Source organism: Lampetra planeri, chromosome 1 (genome assembly GCF_965212315.1).
Source record: "Lampetra planeri chromosome 1, kcLamPlan1.2.h2, whole genome shotgun sequence".
In the NCBI taxonomy this organism is placed as follows: Eukaryota; Metazoa; Chordata; class Hyperoartia; order Petromyzontiformes; family Petromyzontidae; genus Lampetra; species Lampetra planeri.
The window spans coordinates 33,255,557-33,278,436 of record NC_136107.1 but is presented as its reverse complement, the minus strand read 5'-3'; the positions used below and the strand labels follow the sequence as shown (position 1 = coordinate 33,278,436).

General features: G+C 42.0%; 1 protein-coding gene across 4 annotated transcripts in view; it reads left to right on the top strand.

Moving 5' to 3' along the window:
- LOC144721468 (sodium-coupled monocarboxylate transporter 1-like) overlaps window positions 1-20,778 on the top strand; it is a 50,309-nt gene extending 29,531 nt beyond the window's left edge. For 3 of the 4 annotated variants that reach the window (XM_078599115.1, XM_078599107.1, XM_078599098.1), the window contains 9 exons: window positions 6,378-6,507; window positions 8,015-8,103; window positions 8,471-8,592; window positions 11,585-11,655; window positions 13,828-13,914; window positions 15,306-15,511; window positions 17,066-17,169; window positions 17,591-17,694; window positions 19,189-20,778. In XM_078599115.1, the coding sequence (XP_078455241.1) occupies window positions 6,378-6,507; window positions 8,015-8,103; window positions 8,471-8,592; window positions 11,585-11,655; window positions 13,828-13,914; window positions 15,306-15,511; window positions 17,066-17,169; window positions 17,591-17,694; window positions 19,189-19,299 (1,024 nt within the window). In that variant the 3' untranslated portion in view covers window positions 19,300-20,778. Of the gene's footprint in view, window positions 1-6,377; window positions 6,508-8,014; window positions 8,104-8,470; window positions 8,593-11,584; window positions 11,656-13,827; window positions 13,915-15,305; window positions 15,512-17,065; window positions 17,170-17,590; window positions 17,695-19,188 lie in introns of those variants that run through there. The other variant, XM_078599123.1, reaches the window with a different exon arrangement.
- The last annotated feature ends 2,102 nt before the right edge of the window (window positions 20,779-22,880 follow it).

Genomic DNA, 22,880 nt, shown 5'->3' with positions numbered 1-22,880 from the left:
TGCTGGGGGGGATTCCAGGTTAAGAAACACGTGTATATACGCTCGTATTACGGATTTCGTATTTATTCGGGCGGGGTTCGTCGGGTTATTTTTCCTTCCTGTTGTTCTTCTCGTTGCGTTATTGTTGAAAAAAAAATGAGGCACACGCTGGGGGATGGAGAGGGGTTTAACTTTTATTGTCAATGTTGCAGCCGGGACGGCTGCGAGCTGTACAGGGGGGGGTGATGTAGGGGTCTTACGGAGGAGAGATGTGTAGGGGTGATATGTATGGGATCCTATGAGAAACTAGCACAGTGGGCGGGGCTTAGTGAGCACACGGGAGGGTGCTCGCACCGACGTCCGCAGATGGTACCCCAGCGGGGGGGAGGGGTTCGAGATATAAGGGGATGAGCCGGAGGGCTCGAGGCAGAATGTGGTGGTGACTCTTGAAGACTGAAGACCTGCCTAGTGAGAGCCCTGGTCTCCCCTGGAACGCCGCCCTTGTAAGGGCCGCGCAGGTCAGAGCCAGTGGCGTGGTCCTGTGAACCAGAGTCAGCACTCTGGGACTCCAGGTACCGTAGCCCGACTCACCAGTGTCGGGCCAGATAGCCTCCCCTAGCCCGTTAGTGGAGGACTCGGGGGTAGGTTAGGGATAGCCAGCGGTGTGTCCCCAGTTATCCGGGTGAGGGGGCCGCTACCCCCTCCAGTATACGTTGCCCTGTGCCGAGTGTGAAGTTATAATAAACATCAGTGTGCCTCAACCCCGGGTGTCGACCTGTGTTCGACGGTACTACACATGTACAGATATCACATCTCCATGGGGATCATCCTCTTGGGCACATACTTTCCGTTGGCTGACATTCCGTAGACCATCGACCATCATCCCTCCTCGTGATGTGTCCTGTTCAAGTCTCTAACGTGTGCTTGTTCCATAAACCATGTTTCGTTCTTTGGCTTCCAATGCATTCATAAGCATGCACCTATCCATACTGGTTTGTGCACTTTTCAGGGTTTTTTGTTCCATTTCTTTGTCACTTGTCTATGTTTCCGATCCACGTGGTACAACGGATAATATGCACTGATAAAAGACTGGCTTCTTACAGCACCTTGGTATTTTGCTTTTCAATATTGAGTTAAATTTTTCATAAGTACTCCATCCCACTCTTATTCACATATTTCAAAACTTTGATCCCAATTCGCCTTCAATAACTTCCCAGGGTATAGTGCTGTGTTTTCTACTTGTGCCCCTCATCAATTGTTTAATTTTGTTTAGCCAACATTGTACGTAAGTTTCGGCCATAATAGAAGTTTTAGGGTTAGATCGCGTAAGTATAAATGTGTCGAAACCCTCCACCACCCGACACGGCCAATCAGTAAGGGATTTGTCACGTAAACAAAACCCAAAATAGTTACTACTTCAGCCCACCGGTGTGTTGAAGAGTGAATCCACAACATTTACGATCCGAGTACGACGTTTCGCTGGTAATTGCATGCAGCTTCATCGGGCGATTTGCCAGAATTGTGAAACCCTCCACCTGCTTCCGGTCGTCAGCACGGAACCCAATCAGGTGCAGAGATCAGAGGCGGAGGAGGGGGCGGTATTGTAATTATATACTAGATTAGTAATTAGTTCATTAGTATGTGTTTCCTCTATAAGGAATTGTAATATGTATTGTGAGGGTCGCTGGCCCCCCGAGATCCCTCCCTCGGTACCCCTAACGGCCGGGTTAACCTCATTACTCGCCCCCTCGCTGCTAGGCGAACCGCTGCTGGGTTCTTCACCCATGGGGTGAGAGCCGTCGCTCGAGGATTCCCCTCCCCCGCGGGTCCGCGTAGTAGGCATGGTTAATTACGTACGCGCACACCCACACACAGCTCTGCGCGGCACTCACTCAACCCTGACCACTCACGTTAGGATCGCGCACCTGTATTATACACGTCGTGAACGTGCGCGCACACCCATACAGCTCCACACGCGATACCCACTCTTGCGCCGCTCTGCGCCGCGCTCGCCGCCCGCTGGCCGCTCACGTTATGATCGCGCACCTGGGGTACGCCGATTACGCACGCCGCGAGCTTACGCATACACAGTACCACACGCGTTCACACTTATAACACGAGATCACACGAGGCCACGATCAGCTATTAATGATTTATTGTCTGCTACCTGGGACTGGTGTTAAATCAGTGAGTCGACGAGGCTGGCCTACGCTGATACCTCTATACCTATTCCCGATGTATCTGCTATGATTCTAATTCACCTTCTTACTCACTGTTAAGTGTCCACGGCGGTCCGCTGATCCTTGTGCTAACAGCGTACCTCGGTGCGTCGCACGGACGTCCGGGTCGCTGGCTGGAGCTGCGTCTGGTCGCCTGGCGCTGGAGTCAGAGAGCGATTTCCCCTTTGCGCTCCCCATTTATCCTGATTCCCGGACTCGGGCCCCTACCCCCTTCCCACGCACCGTGCGCCTTCGCTATGCTAATTAATCCTCTGTCCGCGCGGCGTAAACTCCAAACAATGGCACGCGCCCCCCTCGCCCGGGCCAGGCGGCTCCGCGGTGCCTTTGTTCCGCTAATCAATGAGCGACCTGCACGGCGCAAATTCCAATCAATCCCTTTCTCACGCACCGTGCGCCTTCGCTATTATTGCAGTTCAGATGCGCTGCGTGTTTTCTAATGATGCTCCTCCATCACAATGCTTATTCCCTCTGCCTGCCCCGTCGATACTTGCGTGTGTGGGGGGAAATGCGCCTCAACCACGGTGGCCGAATGCCCCACGCCGCGACCACACCATATTAAGGCCGGTCGCAGCGCCGCTGTGCCACGTAGCACGGGGGAGGTCATCCAATTCCCTGATCGCCGGAAACCGTGATAGTTAATCCCGATAAGGGTTTCTCGGATAAAAACCGGTCGATCAGGTGACCTTCCCTTCCAGCTCTATGGGGGGGGGGGGAATGCGTGCGGGTGTGTTCATGTGAGGTGAGGGGGACGCGGGGTCGGCTCCGTCGCTTGGTGGTGGCGAGGTCGTAGGTGGGGCGCCTGCTGAACGGCTTCGTGGCGGCGGCATGACAGTATTACTTAATCATGCGCTTCCAGGCCGCACTAAGCCTGTAGCTGTCAGAGCGGTTAAAATTATTTGTATTTCTCTCAATTTCAATGGATTCTCTAATTAGTCTTGGCCAATAATAAGTTTCGTCTTTTGCACATATATTTTGTCCACATTTAGAGTATTTTTTGTTTAGCTTTTCAATTATGAATCAAATCTGTACATAACAAGAAAACCCACACATTTCAGAAATTCAGTTTCATTGGTTATTATAATGGCAGTCATCGGCAAATCTGAGATGACGAACTCTTACTCCATTTTATGGCTATGCCTTTATCCAGTCTAAATGGATTCTACAAATCACTTCGTAAGTGTAGTTGTGTCAACGTCGTGGTGATGAAACTGTTGGAATGGACTTTTAACTTTCGGGGATCCTGACTGCAACAATTGCAAAGATTAGCAGAAACATTGAAGCGATGGAGAGTTCCAGTGGCGTCAGCAGAATGGACTTTGAGACATGAATATATTGGCGGTACACTATTACGCGGTGTAAAAAAAAGCTAAACATTTTATAAATAATTATTAATTCTCCCACAATTCGCAACCCCGGTCAGAAAATCTTGATGTCGAAGCAGTCGGAAGTTGAATGTTATGAGCAGCTGAACACGAAGCTTCACCAGTCTTTTGCCATATCGCACCCAGCCTGATGACGATTGGCTCCACGTTCTAAAGACAGATTTGGCTCGTGCCCTTGACTTGGTCAAAGGGCTCCTCAATTCATTTCCAGAATAAGTTCTTGGCGGACTGTGGCATCAAAAGATTTAACACGTAGGCTTTCGCGACCAATATTATTCATAATCAATGTTTTTGAGTTGGATCGCGTTATTTGTAAATGTTGTGGTTTCACGCTTCAACACACCGGTGGGCTAAAGTAGTGAACTATTTGTCTTTTCGATTTAAAGCTTTCGTGACTGCAGGGATTCATCTTCTTTGTTCTTTCAGTAAAGTCACGTAAAAGGGAAAGACAGACGCTGTCTTTCCGACAGAAATGTTCTTCACCTGAAGACGGCTGCTTGCGTTGTGGCCGAAACGTCGTGAGAATTATTTTATTATGTTTTATTTTTATTATTTTATTATTTCCCTTCTACGTGACTTTACCGAAAGAACCAAGAAGATATTTGTCTTTTGTCAACGTGACACTTTTTTGCTGATTGGCCGTGTCGGGTGGTGGAGGGTTACGACACATTTATAAATAACGCGATCTAATCCAAAAACGTTGATTATGCATCAAAAGATTATGACTCATGCCACACGTTCGAACGGGAAAGCAGCTGCTGAATCTCAGGCAACTTCTGATGGAGAGTCTGCAGCTCACTCAATGAATGACTGATAAACAGAGTTGATGATTAACATTTAGATTTTAGACTATTTCATGAGGACCGATGTGTTATGCTGCATAGGTGTGCCACCAATGCATCCATAGACACAAACACGTGTGTGTGATGTGTATGTATTAGAGGAGTATAACTGGTTACCTGCTCTGGGGATTCTAACCTTCTTACAAATTGCAGAGGTGGTTTGGACAAATGCACGGGGGAATTTCAAACTTTACAGGCCGGCTCCACATAATGTACATGCTAATAGAATGAGTCAGAAATAATTGTTTCATGAAATTTAAAATAAAATATGTCATTGCGATTTCCTGCCAGTATGTTAGCATCACCACCAGTACACCAGTAGCAGCTTTACTGTGAGAATGCCATTGCTTCATGCTGATGTAGACACCGGAGGATATAAGGCGATTCAACAGTGTCCAAAATTATGAGGGAAAAACCCCCTTATGTGACAATAGGTTGTACAGGAATACCTCGCACGTTCCTCTGGTTAGGGATCAGAGCATTGACGAATGCCAAAGCAGAGCCTTTATTTAGTTTGCAAATTAATTTCGGCTGGCGAAAAATGTGCATGCAAATAACTACAGGAACTATACAACACATGCGTGCGAAACCTAAATAAACAGAAATAAATTAAAAATAAACATAAAAATAACTAGCTTTACTATCACCACACTTAGGACCCATTATGAAATATTAAAGCACAGAAAAAAAATATTTTCCAGTAATCGCAAAAATAAGCACAGTATGAATACTGTACACATATTTTTTACTGTTAGGAACGAAGTGAACCAGCCTACAATAGATTATATCATCCGTCCGTCCGTCCGTCCGTGTAGCAACATCGCCCCCTACTGCAAACACTTGGCAGACCCTACAAAAACCTTTAGACTCAGTGACGCTTTCCTGGCTAAACAAGTGTAACATTCCCTTATTTTATAATTCCCTGAGATAGCTTTTAATTAAAACATTTAAATTAAAAATTAACTCACAGCGGCCTAAAGCCTACAGCTAGGCCTAAAGCCTAGAACTAGGCCTCAAACTCTCCCTTCGTATCGTCCGATTAGGTGTAGCAACATCGCCCCCTACTGCAAACACTTGGCAGGACCCTACAAAAACCTTTACACTCAGTGAGGCTTTCCTGGCTAAACAAGTGTAATAATATCATCATGGGATCTCCTTTGCCAGTACCAAAATATACTAATACGGTTTTTCCCCTTTTTTCTGGCAACAAAACTGACACCTTTTGAAAGGAATCATGCTTACATTAACCACAATACCTGCAGTCAAATGCAAACAAAAAACAATACTCTGATAATTTATGCATTGTCTTTGAAAGCTATCTCTGGTGTGGACCAATCAGTTTCAAAGACAATGCATAAATTATCAGAGTATTGTTTTTTGTTTGCATTTGACTGCAGGTATTGTGGTTAATGTAAGCATGATTCCTTTCAAAAGGTGTCAGTTTTGTTGCCAGAAAAAAGGGGAAAAACCTTATTAGTAAGTGTAATAATACATTATGTTTATATTCTTTGGTTATTCGTTCCTACCAGCCCACCCCGCAGGGACCTGTTAATCACGAAAATAACTATGAACGCTGTAGTATGATATTGTTATCACAAAAATAACTATTAATTGTTTACAGTATAATCACAGAAATAAGTACAGAATTAATAATATATGAATAAACACAAATATAAGAGATGCTCACTGAACGACTTCTATTAAAAAACTGAAAAAAAAAGATGGCGCGTGGCGCGAACGTCGTGGAAGGCTTGGGATGAAATTGAACGGAGGAAAGCCGCGTAGACGAAATTTTAAATGTGGTGATAATTGAAAACTGCCGAAAGAGCGAAGCGACGAAAGTCCAGGTATCGCTGTATGTGAATACGGGTCTGGTAATACTAACAGTGGTGATGGTGAGGATGATTTTAAGTGTGGTTTGTTTCCTGTTGCAGGGCGGTGTTCCTGAACCTGTTGGGCATGTGTGTGCTGCTCGTTGTGGGAGATCTGTGTGGCCTGGTGATGTACGCCTGGTATTCCGAGTGTGACCCTTTGAAGGCAAATATAGTGGACAACTCTAATCAAGTGAGTGCCCTTATGCATGCAACATTTAAGGGTCTTAAATCGTTGGTTTTTGCAGCCAATATTATGATTCATAATACATTTTTGGGTTAGACCATGTATTGATCTGACATTGGTCAGATCGTTATGTTGCCTAACCCAAATATCAATAATGATTTGACGGTCTGTTTCGGCCATATTCAACACATTTCACTATAACTCTTCTCCCTTCTGATATTTACGCGCGTGTTCACGCACTTTTATCCACTGAACTATTAATAGATACATGCAGATAAAAGGATGACGTTTCCACCACTTCCAGGTTATTCCTCTTACCCCATATTTGCACGAATAAAACGGTTAATTGCATACTGCCATTAGACCTACTTTTGGGTCACTTCTGATGGTAAAATTTGTGGATAATATGATGAATTTGCCGTCAACTTCTGGGTTAATCAAAGTGTTTCACTTTATATCAATTGTAATGTTTGTGTTCGACAAAACCAAAAAGGCATTGCTAAACATTATGGTTAATGCTTATAGGTAATGACAGTACAGTTTATCCAGAGTCTCTAACTCACAAATGGAATGCCATTAACACAAATCCAGGGTTTATAAACTAAGTCAACAGTGGATGTTTTATGGAGAGACGAGCTTGTTTGCTCTTCCTAGGACGGAAGCTGTAATATTTACGAAAAAATTGAGCAGAGTATAATTGTATCTTGTGTCAATTTAATGGCAGTGAATCTTGCACAAAAGTATGTCATAAAAAACTTCACTGCAGTTCAATGTAACACTGTATTAATGGCAGTGATTCTTGCACAAAACTACGTCATAAAACACCTCACTTTACGTCACTGTAGCACTATATATAACTGACCTTCAATTTGTTCAAATTCACTGCTCTGATACTATATTCTCTTCTGTTTTCGGTTGCTGGGGTTGAAAGAAATTGGAATTCGATCGAATATCTGCTAAATCACCGAGAAATGTCTATTTTACCATAATGTAGAAGCATAAATTAGACTTACCTTTTGTCTCAAGTGCTGAAGAAATAGTTATTTGAGTCTAAGAACACTTACAGTATGGCTACTGAAGTCAAGTTGTGAATGTGTGCATATTTATATATATTTCCCTCCCTGGTAATGTTAAAAATTTAATACAACAGGCTAATGTGTACATGTACGGCCCTTTCAATCCATTGTAGGATGAGGGCCTCTCTATGCCTTGTGGGTCATGGCGGTTATTTCACCATACTTCATCATGCTGCTTTATGGGAGTTGTGAAGGCAGATAACATACAAGTACAGTACAACAATTAAGTTTGCTGCACTGCACTCTGCTGCCAAACACATAGCCCAGTCAGACCTATGACAATCTGTTTTTCCATGATAGTCACCCATTCAAGGCTATTATTTAAACAAAATAAATTCAGTAGTTATAACACCGAGGCACACAGTGAAAATGTGATGGAAATGTTTTATTTTAAGCACTGTTTAATGTGTTCCATTATTTAATGACATTTTTCACAGTTGATGCCTTTCTTGGTAATGGACCTCTTAGGAGATCTGCCTGGACTGCCAGGCCTGTTTGTAGCAAGTGCATACAGTGCAACATTAAGGTGAGACCATCATGCTCATGCCCTCTACTCCTCGAAGTAATATTCCATTTTACACCCTCTCCATGCATAACATTCTTATGGATCCCACAGTATGGTATGTAACATTCCTTTGACAGAGAATACTAGTTTGCATGTATCGACTAGAATAGCTATTATCATTTATGCCCTCAAGAATAAAATCTTGTTGATCTAATAAGGTATCAACGACTTGCAGTACAGTTGAAGCTTGTTTACAAATTATAAATCACGTTTATATATGACAAATGTATGATTTATATACATATAGCCAATGATATTATAATAATTCTAATTGTACTTGTGTTAAACATTAAATACCGCTGTTTTATCTCCCCACGTTTCTCAAAAGTACAATTTCATCTGGAATCAATTCCATGTCGACTGTTGTGGTTGAAGACTTTCTCAAGCCATTCTGGGGAGGTTGGCAATACATCAGCTTAAAGAGACGGGCACTCATCTCAAAACTGCTGGGTCAGTAACACAAAGACAAAGATCCCCCTATCGCCTTAACAGACTATTGGGCAACTGCTGTTAGTGAGCACTTATGAAGGCCGGCACGGCGCACGAGGGGGTGGGTGGCCAACACCACGCCCGGCCGCCTTTGTCTCCCTAGTAGCGATGTTTACACACCGTACCAGGTACTAATTTGAGGCTGAGTCAACCTAGGGGAGGCCCAGGACCGGTTCAAATAATCGTCACTGGTGTTGGCCGGTGAGCGGGAATCGAACCCGGGTCGCCAGGTTCGTAGCGCAGCGCGTTAACCGCTACACTACCGCTCAGTAACACATACACACACACCCACAAACTGCTGCTCACACCTCCTACACTTCATTACACACTGTGAGTTGCCCCATTACTACTCCGCAGAGCAACCCAGATTAACAGCCTCATAACATGTGGCATCATTCCCACCACTCCGTTCTCACAACCTCGCTCTTGCAACTCCCTGTGGCCTCATGGCACACCCAAGAAGGTGCTATTTTACCGGGCAGTAAACCAGCTGGTGGTGATAATTGGTGTTTTACCCTTTTATCTGGCAAACAAAACTGGCACCTTTTTTACAAGGAGTCATGTTTGCATTGACCACAATGCCTGCGGTCGGAATGCAAACAAAAAACACAACTCTGATAATGTGTGCACTGTCCTTGAAATTGATTGGTCCACACCCGAGACAGCTTTTCTTAGAGCCTAGTCTCACATGGTGTTGGACCAGATGACGCCGAAAGGCGCACAACTCAAAGACAATGCACCATCAGAGTATGAGAGCTCGGGATAAGCATTTACACCATTGGAACCTCCTTTTCCAGTAGCAAAATATTATAATTGTTTTTTTACCCTTTTATCTGGCAACAGGTGGTGGTGATAGAAAAGTTGATAACAGCTATAATTTTACTAACACTTGAACAAATGTTATTGTTCGGGTATCTTAGCTTATTCTCCGTGTTTTTAATCTATATTTTATATGAGGATTTTGCAACTCTTTCTAAGGTACATACATTTTGTCCAAAGAGGTATGTGCTTTTTTATGCTTATCAATGCATACTAACAGATATGACTCCATCCTACAGATAAAGGAGTAGACAAACAAAACCTTATGCATGAACACTTTGAGCCTCAGAAAGCATTACAAATGTAAAGGTTTATAAATGAACTCTCCTAACTGACACAGTAAGGTAACTAATATCTCATTTCCCTGGTGACCACATGACATCACGACTCTCTGTGGTCAACCAGTGCAAAGCATTTCAGCGCACATTGTAGCGCACCTTTGATTGCACGGACTCACTTTTAAAAGCATGCCTACTCACATTTGTGAGTATGGCCTGAGACGAGCCAGGGTTCACCGCAATTTAAGCATGTTGGGGAGATGATGGACAAGCCCCTGGCGAGAGTTTGTAAATTAAAATGTAAAGCCGCATTGACGTCAAATTACGGATCCCAAAATCATTGCTGAAAACTGAGCATCCACATAAGCTGTTTATAATATTCTTAGGTTTTTTCGGTAAAGTCACGTAGGTAAAACATTCTAATTAATAAAAGTAAAACAAAATAAAAATAATTCTCACGACGTTTCGGAGGCAACACAAGCTTCCGTCTTCAGGTGGAACCACCACAGCACGCTTGCTGTATCAAGTAATAATACTACATTATTGCTTGAACAACACGAGTGCTTGATAGCCGACATACATGAGGGGTTGCCACGTTTTCCACAGACCAAACCTGGACATATCTCTCAATCAGCCTAGGTCTTTCAAACTGTGCAGTATATTGTAAGAAATGTCACGAGAATTCCACTAGATCTCAGTACAAATCAATTATTGCCACCTGGACACAGGTTGCAATTCCCAGACTTTTCTGGGTTAAACCCAGACAGGTGGTAACCCTAAACTTATACCAGATTTTAAAATGCTACCCAACATACATTACATAGATCTTGCTGCATCATGAATAAAGCTTGAAAAAGTCAAACGTGGTTTAATACCATGGTAAACAAATACTGAAATATAACATGTCAACGTTATAAAAGCATCAGTATATTACAAACATTTATTCATTGTTAATGTTTAAAATTATAATTTCGAAAATGTTAATATTTACGAAGTCTTGAAATTAAAATACCATACACATATACAGTATTTCCTCAAGATTGCGTGTTATATGTTATTAGTCGACATGCAAAAGTTTTGTCATTTTTATTCACCAATTTGGCTGTTTATCAATAATTGGCAAACAGCCAGTTATCGGATAAACTTTGCCCATACCCACTCTCCATCATTGGAAAGGGTATTGGTTGTTCAAATGTTCATTCCCACAGAAAGACAATGATTACCTTCATGATGTCAGCCATCGGGCAAAGTCCTTGTAATGTGTAATCACTCGTTCATGCACACGTGAACATCGCGTCCTTTTCTCAAGTTGTCGCTATGCAACGGATACTAATTATAGTTACCCACCTAGAGTGTATCGAATTTCTGTGCATTTATAAAACATATGCCTCCCCCTCCCTCTCTCTGCTGTGTAGTTTGTACACTTGTGATAAGTGTGGATAAGATGGAATGATCCTCTAAGCTGAATGCGGCAGTCACGTGCAGTTTATTCTATTGAACTTTACTTTATTATGCGTGAGTGATGAACTTTAGCAGTTGGAGTATATGGAATCATTGGTAATGCGGGCCACTGCCATGCATATGTAAGAGCATATATGAACAGAACTCCATTCTGTCGCCACATAAAAAATATGTAAAGATATGTATAGCTCCATCAGCCTATTAGCTTTTCAGACCAATATTACCCAGCAGCATTTGTTCATGAAAGCCTGACTCTTCTGATGAGATATAGAACATCCAAAACGATCCAGAGTTGTTTTTATTCTGTGTTGAATGCTAATTTCTTGGAAACAAATAGTTGCGTCGTCAAATGAGTAACTGGAACAACTAAATGTACCTTTGTTAAATTCCAACAGCCGTGTTCTTTGGTTTGATCACCATTGGTGTGGCTGGTGTTGCATCGCTGTTGCAAGGAAACATCATACAGGTAATTTAATTTTAAATGTATTTATCAAAGACATTATACAGTGGTTGCTTGACTCTTTGGTTTACAATGCTGAATATATTGAAACTGGATCTCGGGAGGGAGTTTTTCCACGTTTGTATACATTATTCAATAATCTATTCGACACATAGGTGGAGTTTGACTTTGATATTGGGGGCAGGGGTGGACAGGGGTTCGCTTTGTCTCTCAAATCAGGAATCATTTGTAAAATCAGGGAAAATAAATTTATAAATGCGCCTAGTTGTGGTGAGGGGTGCGTCCCCCCCCCCCCCCCCCAGTGCACCCCCCCCACCACACTCCACCCATGATTACACAGGTTAAAGGTCAAGTAGAAGCCCTGCAGTTGCTTATGCCACTGCTGGCAGATGGGCCTCCACTAGCAGAAGCTCTCGAGAGCTCCTCCAGAGGTTAATTGGCCTACTCATGCATTGCTGGTCAGACGTTTTGGAAGAGGTGGGATTACTCAAACTTTACCCACCACACACAACCTGCCGATCAACCTCATTGCACGTGTAGTCGTTCTAAATTATGTTTTTTGCTGATTCAGTGACAGTATTGTTAAGAGTTTTTACATTAAATGTTGCATCAGCGAGGAAATAACTATTTAACAACAGTTTCTGTCACCAGAGCTTTTCATAATCTAATTAAATGTAGTAGTTTTTATATTTCTATATTTCTACACGAACCAATGATCTAAAAATATAAAATTGTTTACATATACTATACAATGTTTAAATTCCAACTACAAAATTCTCTCTGTGAGAGTTGGCCAGATAGCTCAGAGGTCAGAGTGCTTTCCCTGCACCACGAGGGCCTGGGTTTGAGTCTCGTGTTGAATTTGCTACTTCACTTAATTTGGCTAGATTCCAATAATTATAGTTATTTTAATGTATGGGTTTGTCGTGCAATGAATACCGCTCTGTAGCAAATTGAGTGGGGAAGTGCTGCTGTATCAGAGGTCATTCAAGATATTTCAGAAGTAGTTCTATGCTAATTGTTTTTTTACCCTTTTATCTGGCAACAAAACTGACACCTTTTTTACAAGGAGTCATGTTTGCATAGACCACAATACCTGCAGTCATAATGCAAACAAAAAACATAACTCTGATAATGTATGCACTGTCCTTGAAGTTGATTGGGCCACACCCGAGACAGCTTTTCTTAGAGCCTAGTCTCACATGGTGTTGGACCAGATGACGCCAAAAGGCACCATGTGAGACTAGGCTCTAAGAAAAGCTGTCTCGGGTGTGGACCAATCAATTTCAAGGACAGTGCATATCATTATCAGAGTTGTGTTTTTTTGTTTGCATTCCGACCGTAGGTATTGTGGTCAATGCAAACATGACTCCTTGTAAAAAAAATGTGTCAGTTTTGTTGCCAGATAAAAGGGTAAAAAAAACAAATATCATATTTTTCTACTGGCAAAGGAAGTTCCAATGGTGTAGTTCTATGGTGTCAACTTTCATAGACTGTTCTCTATGACAGGGTGCTGCACTTGTCTGAGAGTTTGAAATTTATATTTTGTCTCATTACATAACACCAATAGCAAAATCGGGATGCTTTGTCGGGTCAGTATAAACGCTTAGTTGTGGTTTCATGACTTGTCCTTGTTCAAATTAAATTATAATGCCTGAAACCTACGAGATGCATTTGTTATGCAAATGTATAATTGTCTGCTCAGCAATCACGTCCAGTTTGAGTTAATTGTATTTGTTAACCAGTTGCCTGGATATTTCATAAGAGAGATACATGGTGTGTGAGCACAACAAAAACAAAGACAAAAACGAAAATTTCGCAGAGAAACGAGTAAAAATTCTCAGGTGATGATGGGGTTGTGGGCGTGTAAATTTTTGTACCATAACCCAATACCATGTTAACAATTACAAAAAAGATGCATACATACTGCATTGAGCATACAGCATTTCATGAGCAAAATCTACTTTATTATGAAGACCTACAAATCCTGTGATGCATGAGCGTCGTTCTCTTATGAGAGAATATCGACTATAATTACATTGGTGACAACATATCCCCTTTCCTAGCACAACTGGTGACCACATAGAGTTAGACTTGGTTCAAGGGTAAGTGTGTTGTGGATTGCACTTGTTATACTTTGATCATTGGCTTCCGTTGTGTCTCCACTGCTGTCTGCAGGCATCCCTCAGTTTTACTGGGATAATTGGTGGTCCTGTCCTCGGAGTCTTCACTCTAGCTGCTCTGTTGCCATTTGCCAACTCCAAGGTTTGTTTAGGCAGCACTTTGCTATGAGCCGTATTCTTATTATGATTCCAAGTCGATGCTGTTCTGCAACTTACTATATACACAATTTCACAACAATGTGTGAATACACCATTGGAACCTCATTTGCCAGTAAAAAATATGATAATTGGTTTTTACCTTTCTATCTGGCAACTGACACCTTTTGGCGTCATCTGGTCCAACACCATGTGAGACTAGGCTCTAAGGAAAGCTGTCTCGGGTGTGGACCAATCAACTTCAAGGACAGTGCACATTATCAGAGTTATGTTTTTTGTTTGCATTGACTGCAGGTATTGTGGTCTATGCAAACATGACTCCTTGTAAAAAAAGGTGTTAGTTTTGTTGCCAGATAGAAGGGTTAAAACCAATTATCAATGTGTGAATAGTTTAACCTAAAATATAGTTAGCCAACTAAATAATAACAGAAATTCAATCACTGCACCGAATCATCAGCCATTGTCTATCCATGGATGGATTAAAGCCATTGATGTTCCTTATGGTCCTGCAACACATCCAGCTTTTGCAAGTGAGCTAATATCATTACTCCATAACACTGGTCAACACACTTTTTTGGCACAAGGTAATTTTGGGGTGCTGATTCCAAATCTGGCATCAGTTTTTGTCTATCACATCAGGTTCTTGAGATATCAAATATTGCATTTTCAATAAAAACTGCAGAAGAAAAATATTAAATAGATGTGGATATCTACATAAAATGATATTATAAACACACTATCTTAAAAATACAGCACCATATTTTAACACTAAATCAGTCACTGACTCGCAACTACTTGCAATCATAAGTGGCAGAGTTAATTTCGGGTAAAATCAATGAAAATGGGGTATGCCGATAGCATAAACATGATGTGATAGAGCAAATCTGAGATCAGATTTGGAATCAGCACCCTGAAATTAGTCTAAAACAGCTGCAAAAGTCCAGGCCAGAAAAAAAAATGTTTGTTGACCAGTGTAATGAACTCGATTATTTGATGATTTGGTGATCATTGCTCCATCTCTGAAATTGTTCTCTCAGGTCTGTGGGCTGTGCTTGTCAGCCTTGTCCTTCGATTACCCCACCTTGCAATGTGTCATCTTCAAGACCTTTTAATTTCTTAAGAGTTTAAAAAAAATGTCTCTAACGTTCTGGTTTGCTAATTCATGCGCTCCTCGTTCTCTCACTCATTTTTCTTCTGAACATGCACGTTTAAAATGCATTTTCAATGTTTTTTTTATTAATGTAAATTTTGTGACTGAATCTTAGGAATCCTATTGTAAGATAAATAAGGTTTTAAATATAAGTCTTTGCTGGCTGCATATATTTTGTATTGTATTGCGCATAATGAATGGTTGTAAACTTGATTTTATTTTGGTAGGGTACATTTGTAGGGCTCATCACAGGACTGGTCCTATCTCTCTGGGTTGGTCTTGGTGGTCAAATCTACCCACCCACTGCTGAATTCACCGACATTCTGGACATGAGCGTGGCTGGGTGTTCACTCAATACGACCAACATCACAGATATTGGCCAATACAGCACAATAGCCTCCCTTGTGAGCACTGCCAACCCATCAAATGAAAGGTATGTTATTATCTTGAAAATAAGCTAAACACATGACTAACATTGTCCCCATACTCAAATAAGCATTGGTGGTGCTTAGGTCTGTTGGCAGCCAATGGTGGAGCCAGGATTTTCAGGTAGGGGGGCAACCCCTCCAGCAATGAAAAATTATAGGAGTTGTTAGTAAGTAAGGACTTGTCCCTTGCTTTTTATTTGACGCGTGTGTGGCGATGATCGATCAAGGGTCGAATTCGAACCGTGTGTGATCTGCATCGTGCTCACTGAAGGTGTTTGCCTTCAGGGAAGTCGTGTACTGTATACGCAACTGCGCACATTTCTGTGAGTCACGTATAACTGCATTGCCGTTACTTAATGCAAAATTATGGACTCAGACTATTGTCCTATCATCTCATAGAGCCCTGGCACGTAATAATATGCTACACAGTGGCAGTGGGAGTCGCAAAATGCCGATTTATTACTAATAAACCCCAATGATCCGATCGAAATTAGGGATTTCGATCGGGTCATTGGTGGGGCACGTGCTACCCCACCCACCCCCACTTGCTCCGCCAGTGTTGGCAGCCCTGAGCCAACAGTGGAAATTCCTCACTACTACGATGGAGCATGACTCTCCATAAACAACCATTATTGGCTAGCAGCACATGGGATTGTGGGCTAAGTGGGTCCCTGGGCGAGATATGAACATCCAACCTTCATATGTTGAGCAGAGTGCTCTACCACAGCACTAGACATGAAAATGCATAATCCTTGATTTCATTGAGTATCATTGGTCTCGCACCAAATTGATCATCACTGCTGGGACACAACTTTTTCCAAAAGGCAGGGCTGTAGATTTAAAAGTGACATTCCACTTCAAAGTCAAGAAAACACTGATGTTACTTTCCTAAAGGTACTGTGCTGATATGCATTCTGTAGCTCGACTCACACCAGTCTGTAGTGTGTTTTAATACATTTTATTAGCAAATGTATAGACTGCATTTTGGGACAAGTGTTTTCTTTATCAGAAAGACAGTTGTATAGCAGCTGTTAAATACAACTCCACTTTCAACAATATATTAACTTGACCTAACTTTGGAATGTGGGAATGACACTTCAATTTAGAGTCGATGATAAAAACCCAAGTACATGTTCTTCTCCACTTGATCAATTTATTGATTATATGGAGACATAACCTGGGTTGGAAACGTGGCAGGATTTCCTTTATTGGAAAAAAAACATGACTTTGGTTGGATTTGCATTCAGAACCAATTTGAGGGAAGTAAGCTAATACTGAATAAGACCAAAATCACTTTGTAATGTCAAATATACCTCTTCTGGTGAATTTACAATTACCATTATGGCAGTATCGACAACACAATTGTTGATATCAGAGTATTTCAGTTCCTTCTGACCAGCCTATATTACAATCAATTATTTCGTGTATTAATTATCATCCATCTTTTGTCCTCCCTCCAAAATCTTGCCAACCTCCAAAACATACACACGCTCACGTCTCCTCCCACATCCGATGCATGTGCTACTGGGTACACGTGCACAACTGCCACCAATGCACAGGCCGACAATTGCAGGCACATTCTACTCCATCTCCTATCTACACTACAGCCCAATAGGTTGGCTGGGAACTGTGCTTGTGAGCGTTGTGATAAGCCTCGTGACAGGTGGGTGCTGGATACTTTGCATTGTATACACACAAGCTCATTAATGGTGCATCTACACTGCTCCCTTTGTAAAACGAACGATATGTATTTTAACTCATATCATGATTATGAGAATAAATATTGGAATGCGGTGCTCTGGTTTTTGGTTTTGGATTGTAATGCCTCTTGTTCTGCTTGATGTCCGTCGTTTTGCTCCACTTGCGGGGATCTTCTTTAGACTAAAATATTGTTAGAATATAATAGCACTGCATAGTAAGCCAAGTATCTTCTAGTAGAGGCCCTTCCTCCAGCAGTGGTGTGAACAAGACATTGCAAGGCTGCACATTTATTATTCCCTTATTAATATATTCATCTGTTTTTTTAAAGTAACAAACCGCTTAATTTCACTTAATGCTTGACTGTTGTATGTCGCTTTATTTAGGAGGAAATTCTAAACGCCCCATTGATCCAACGCTCCTCGCTCCCATCTACCACAAAGCTCGCGAGGCCCTGTCCTGCTGCTTTGGCAGTGGAGATCAACTGAAGGTGGGACGGATGTCTGGTTTGGACACCTTCACTCCCACTGCACTCGTTTCGTTAATGCCAATTGCATAGATCTTAGAGAATGCGCAAATGGTCCCATCATGACCAGTTGCATAACCACGGGTGGTGGTGATGGGGGCTTTGATGCTGAAGTGTAAAATACTGCTGCATTGCAAAAATGTTGCAGAGAGTAGTCGCAACCCGAAACTTAACCAAAGACCTATCCACACCTTTTTACAACGTACGGTTGTGTCACATGAACATAACGATTACTGCACCCCGTGAGTGCCAAAACCAGTTAAAATCGGTGGTTGGCAATCAAACTCGGGTTTCTGTGTTCAGAGTGCAGTGAGCGAAACATAGCACCGCTGCTCTACAACAAAAAAACAAATTTTAATGCTGAATTGGATACCCTATGCAAAGGCCTTTGGTTGGCTTAGACAAATGCAAATAAAGACAAAGATCCATCTTATAGCCTTAAACTGATTGTTGGGGCAAGTGCTGTTAGCGAGCACCTATGAAGGCCGGCACAGCAGACGAGGGGGTAGGTGGCCAGCACCACGTCCGGGCCGCCTTTGTGTCCCGAGTGGTGATGTTTACACACTGCACCAGGTACTCATTTGAGGCGGAGTCGACCTAGGGGAGGGCCCAGGACCGGTTCAGATAATCGTCACTGGTGTTGGCCGTTCGCCTGGTCCATAGCGCAGCACGCTGTCCGCTGTACTGCCGCTCAAAAACGCACACATTCATCACACCAATAAAATTTATTTTACTGGTAGGAACCTCCTGGTTACACCAGCCTACAGGGGATTATTGTGTCCGTCCGTCGTGCATCCAAAAATTGGAGGGGTGGGGCTAGGTGGAGAGGGGAGGGTGGAGAGGGGCTGGGTGAGGAGGGTGGGGAGGGGGAGGGTGGGGAGGGGCTGGGTGGGGAGGGTGAGGCTGGGTGGGGGGTGGGAGGGAGGGGTGGGGCTGGTTGGGGAGGGGCTGGTAACCCCGTGGTGTCCTTATAAAACTCAACGTTTCACCTACTCACGCCGGCTTGTGCCCGCCCTCAGTCGGCCATATTTGCGGAATACACCACGCCGCCGTTGACCCTGGCCATTGACCGAGCAACCCAACGTTCCTACCAGCTCCCTCCGCAGGAATGTGTTAGACCCAGTCTTAGTAAGTGCAAGTATTATCGAACCATGCTGCTCTTAATACAACACCTGGGTTGAGAGAGCTCTGTGGCACACACTGCTCACAGGATCGTTGAACAGTGTGGAGCCTTTTCAAGACATGTCCATTTCTGAAAATCTCTCATAGCACTGTTGGATCTGGTTCGTCCACACTTGATGACATGGAAGCAGTTAGCTTGTGCAAGCATGCACACAGAACAGTTCATGCGTGTTCAGGGAAACTGTGTCGTCTACATCTGTTTTGCAAAACCCACAATATGCACCATATATTAAAATACTCAGTGATAACAAGATTCTTATGCATTTGTGTTTTCAGAAAAACTGCGTTTTTGAAAACAATGAAGAGCATCATGAAAAGAAGAATTCTCTGGACAAATACAGTGAGATCTGGACTTCGGATACCACCATTGCCTCTTCATATCTGTAATAAAATGTGTAGCTACAGATAATGAATCAAATCGATTCGTACTTAATGGCTCTTGAATTCTTTGAGGTGCAGCTATGGAAAAGCCAACAAAGTCCTTTGCATGGAACATCCAATTCAGTAATGCTATCAGAGAACAATAAAGTTATCCAATTGGAACCTCCTTTGCCAGTATCAAAATATGATCATTGGTGTTTTACCCTTTTATCTGGCAACAAAACTGACACCTTTTTTTACAAGGAGTCATGTTTGCATTGACCACAATACCTGCGGTCGGAATGCAAACAAAAAACACAACTCTGATGATGTATGCACTGTCCTTGAAATTGATTGGTCCACACCCGAGACAGTTTTTCTTAGAGCCTAGTCTCACATGGTGTTGCGCCTTTTGGCGTCATCTGGTACAACACCATGTGAAACTAGACTCTAAGAAAAGCTGTCTCGGGTGTGGACCAATCAATTTAAAGGACAGTGCATACATTATCAGAGTTGTGTTTTTTGTTTTCATTCCGACCGCAGGTATTGTGGTCAACGCAAACATGACTCCTTGTAAAAAAAAGTGTCAGCTTTGTTGCCAGATAAAAGGGTAAAAAAACAATTATAAAAAAGTTATCTTTCAGTGTGACCGAGTTCGTGAACACATTGTCACCGACACGAAAGGCCAGTACAAGAATGTTACCTCATCCAAAGACTGACGACCAAACGAGTACTCACCACCAACAGCTTCTTTTGGTGAGAAATATCTGTTCCAACATGAAACAATTGTAGACTTGGTCATGTGAAGTGTGTATTCATAAGTGACCACATAAACCCAATGCAAAACTTCCGGTTCATGCATTTATTTACAAACACAACTTAGATGAGAAATGCATGGAAAAAATGTTTTTAACATTTGAATCATATCTAGTATGAAATAAGTTTTTATACCTAAACATGAATGTGGTCATTAACATAAACATCCTTCGATATTTAGGATATTGGTTATACGAATGTTAATATCGGATGTACCAAATCGAAATTTTATACTAACAGAATCTTGTTAAAAGCAGAAACATAATATAACCTGCACCTGAACTACTTAATACTTTTGATCATATAACCTTAGTAACTTTTACAAAATACCGACAGAAATTGAATAAAATACCATTAAGCAACAATTAGCATCCGATTATATTATCCGTCGTGATTGGATTTGTCTACCAGCAATTTAATTTGTGAATATAGGAATCTCGTCAAAATGGATTATTAAATCCGGCGTTTATTGGTCACCAACACGTGCCGACTATATACACATGAGAAACCCATTCGAGTGTCCAGCACTCAGGGATTTTAGCTAATTCATACATTTAATATAAATGTAATCGGTACTTATGGGGGTGGGGCGGAACTCGACCCCCTCGACCTGCAATTGTTGATTTATCTTCTCGTGCGTGATTTAATGTTGTCAATTTTTGAAAATAAATGTATTTTATTATGAAAAAATAACAATAGGTTTGTCCCTTTCTGGCAATAAAACAGATGTTCAAAGACCAAATAGAAACATTTTACGAGGAATGCATTTTTGCAAACTTAATCATTTCAAAAAAAAATTTACACGTTTCATCCTAAAAGCTCCAAAGTCTTTGGTATTGTAATCTTTGGATTCCTGGCATCCAAATTATCTCTACGAGGTTTATTTGGCATGTTCAGTGATATGCGGTTTGTCATTAGTGCCCAAGTGTATAAGCATTTAAAACATTGATTACACGCTACGTCATGGGATCTCCTTTGCCAATACCAAAATATGGTAAAAAGGTCTTTCCCATTTTTTCTGGCAACAAAACAGGTGTTAAGATGTGAAAAACCAAACTGAAACCTTTTACAAGGAATCATGTCTGCATTAACCACAATGCTTGTGGTCACAATGCAAACAAAAAACAGACTCTGATAATAGATGCATTGCCCTTGAAACTGATTGGTCCACACCAGAGACAGCTTTCTTTTGAGCCTCGTCTCAAACAGTGTTAGACCAGAGGACGCCAAAAGGCGTCCTGTAGAATGTTCAAACCACCTTTTACGTAATTAAAACTTTCGCAACAACTTTACTGACAATATAAAACATTATATCGGTTTTAAAGCAATGAGGGGGTGTCTCCTTCGATGTATTTCAGATTTGGGCGCCGGGCTATTTACATCTCGATAGGCATGCAAGTGAGCTAAACGTTTGGTAAATGTATCCATACAAATTTCCTATGGATACGAGGATGACCATGTACCTGAATTTTTCTTAACTAAGTTCCATTCCATGGATATACAACTCAGATCCTAAAATGGTCACTCTGCTGCGACTACGGGTGCTGCTGTTTCTGATGTTTACGTTTCTTCCGTCAATGGTGGTTAACAACGCAGAATGACTGAGTGGATTTCTTAATGCGTTTGCATGGAGGGGGATGGAGTCCCCATGCATGAGGCTGCAAAAAATGTCAGTATATTCGTTTCACATATCCTCTTGCTGTACTGCCATCTGACCATCTTAAACGGTGGGTTTTACAAGTCTGCGTTATCCAGCAGCCCTTCCTTCCAAAGTGTTGGATCCCAGGCATGCCACAACTGCACGTCACTGCAGCGGTGTTCCTAAAATTGCCGGTGGTCATTGCTGTTATCTAAGACACACAACTCTCGTTTCAATTAGTAGTTTGCATGCGAGGAAACGAGTAACCAGAACACACCACGCATATTTGTCCATGGTAACGTCTTTGCCAAAAATCACAATGCAAAAAAAAACTACAAATACGTTTGTTTTATTACACGGAGCTGCATTATCACCCTACTGCAAAAAACTTTACAGAATACCCCTGAAAAGTCTGAGATACGTTTTGCACATATGGGTTCGCTTACCTGCTTGCTATACTGCCATATCCTTGCCAAAAGGGCCATGGAGCTTAACAAATCTGCATCATCCACCGACCGTTTGCTAGTCTGCACACACGCGTGTTTCCATGCCCCATGCCCACACGAAAAGACACGCGCATTGCTTACCAGTCTCCAAAAGTAGGCTCTGGCAAACGCTCTCTAGAATGGGCGATTTCATAGCAACAAAAAAAGAGACCGTGGCTGAGATGATAACACTGGTCAACAAAAAAAAAATCTTTTTTTCTGGCCTGGACTTTTGCAGCTGTTTTAGAATAATTTCAGGGTGCCGATTCCAAATCTGATCTCAGATTTGCTCTATCACATCTCATTTTTATGTTATCGGCATACCCTATTTTCATTGATTTTACCCGAAATTAACTGTCACTTATGATTGCAAGTTGTTGCGAGTCAGTGACTGCTTTAGTGTTAAAATATGGTGCTGTATTTTTAAGATAGTGGTGTTTATAATATCATTTCATGCAGATATCCACATTTATTTAATATTTTTCTTCTGCAGTTTTTATTGAAAATACAATATTTGATATCTCAAAAATCTGATGTGATAGACAAAAACTGATGCCAGATTTGGAATCGGCACCCCAAAATTACCTTAAAACCGTTGGAATACCTTATGCCAGAAAAAGTGTGTTGACCAGTGTAATCACCGTCGAGGACCCATTCATATGCAGGAA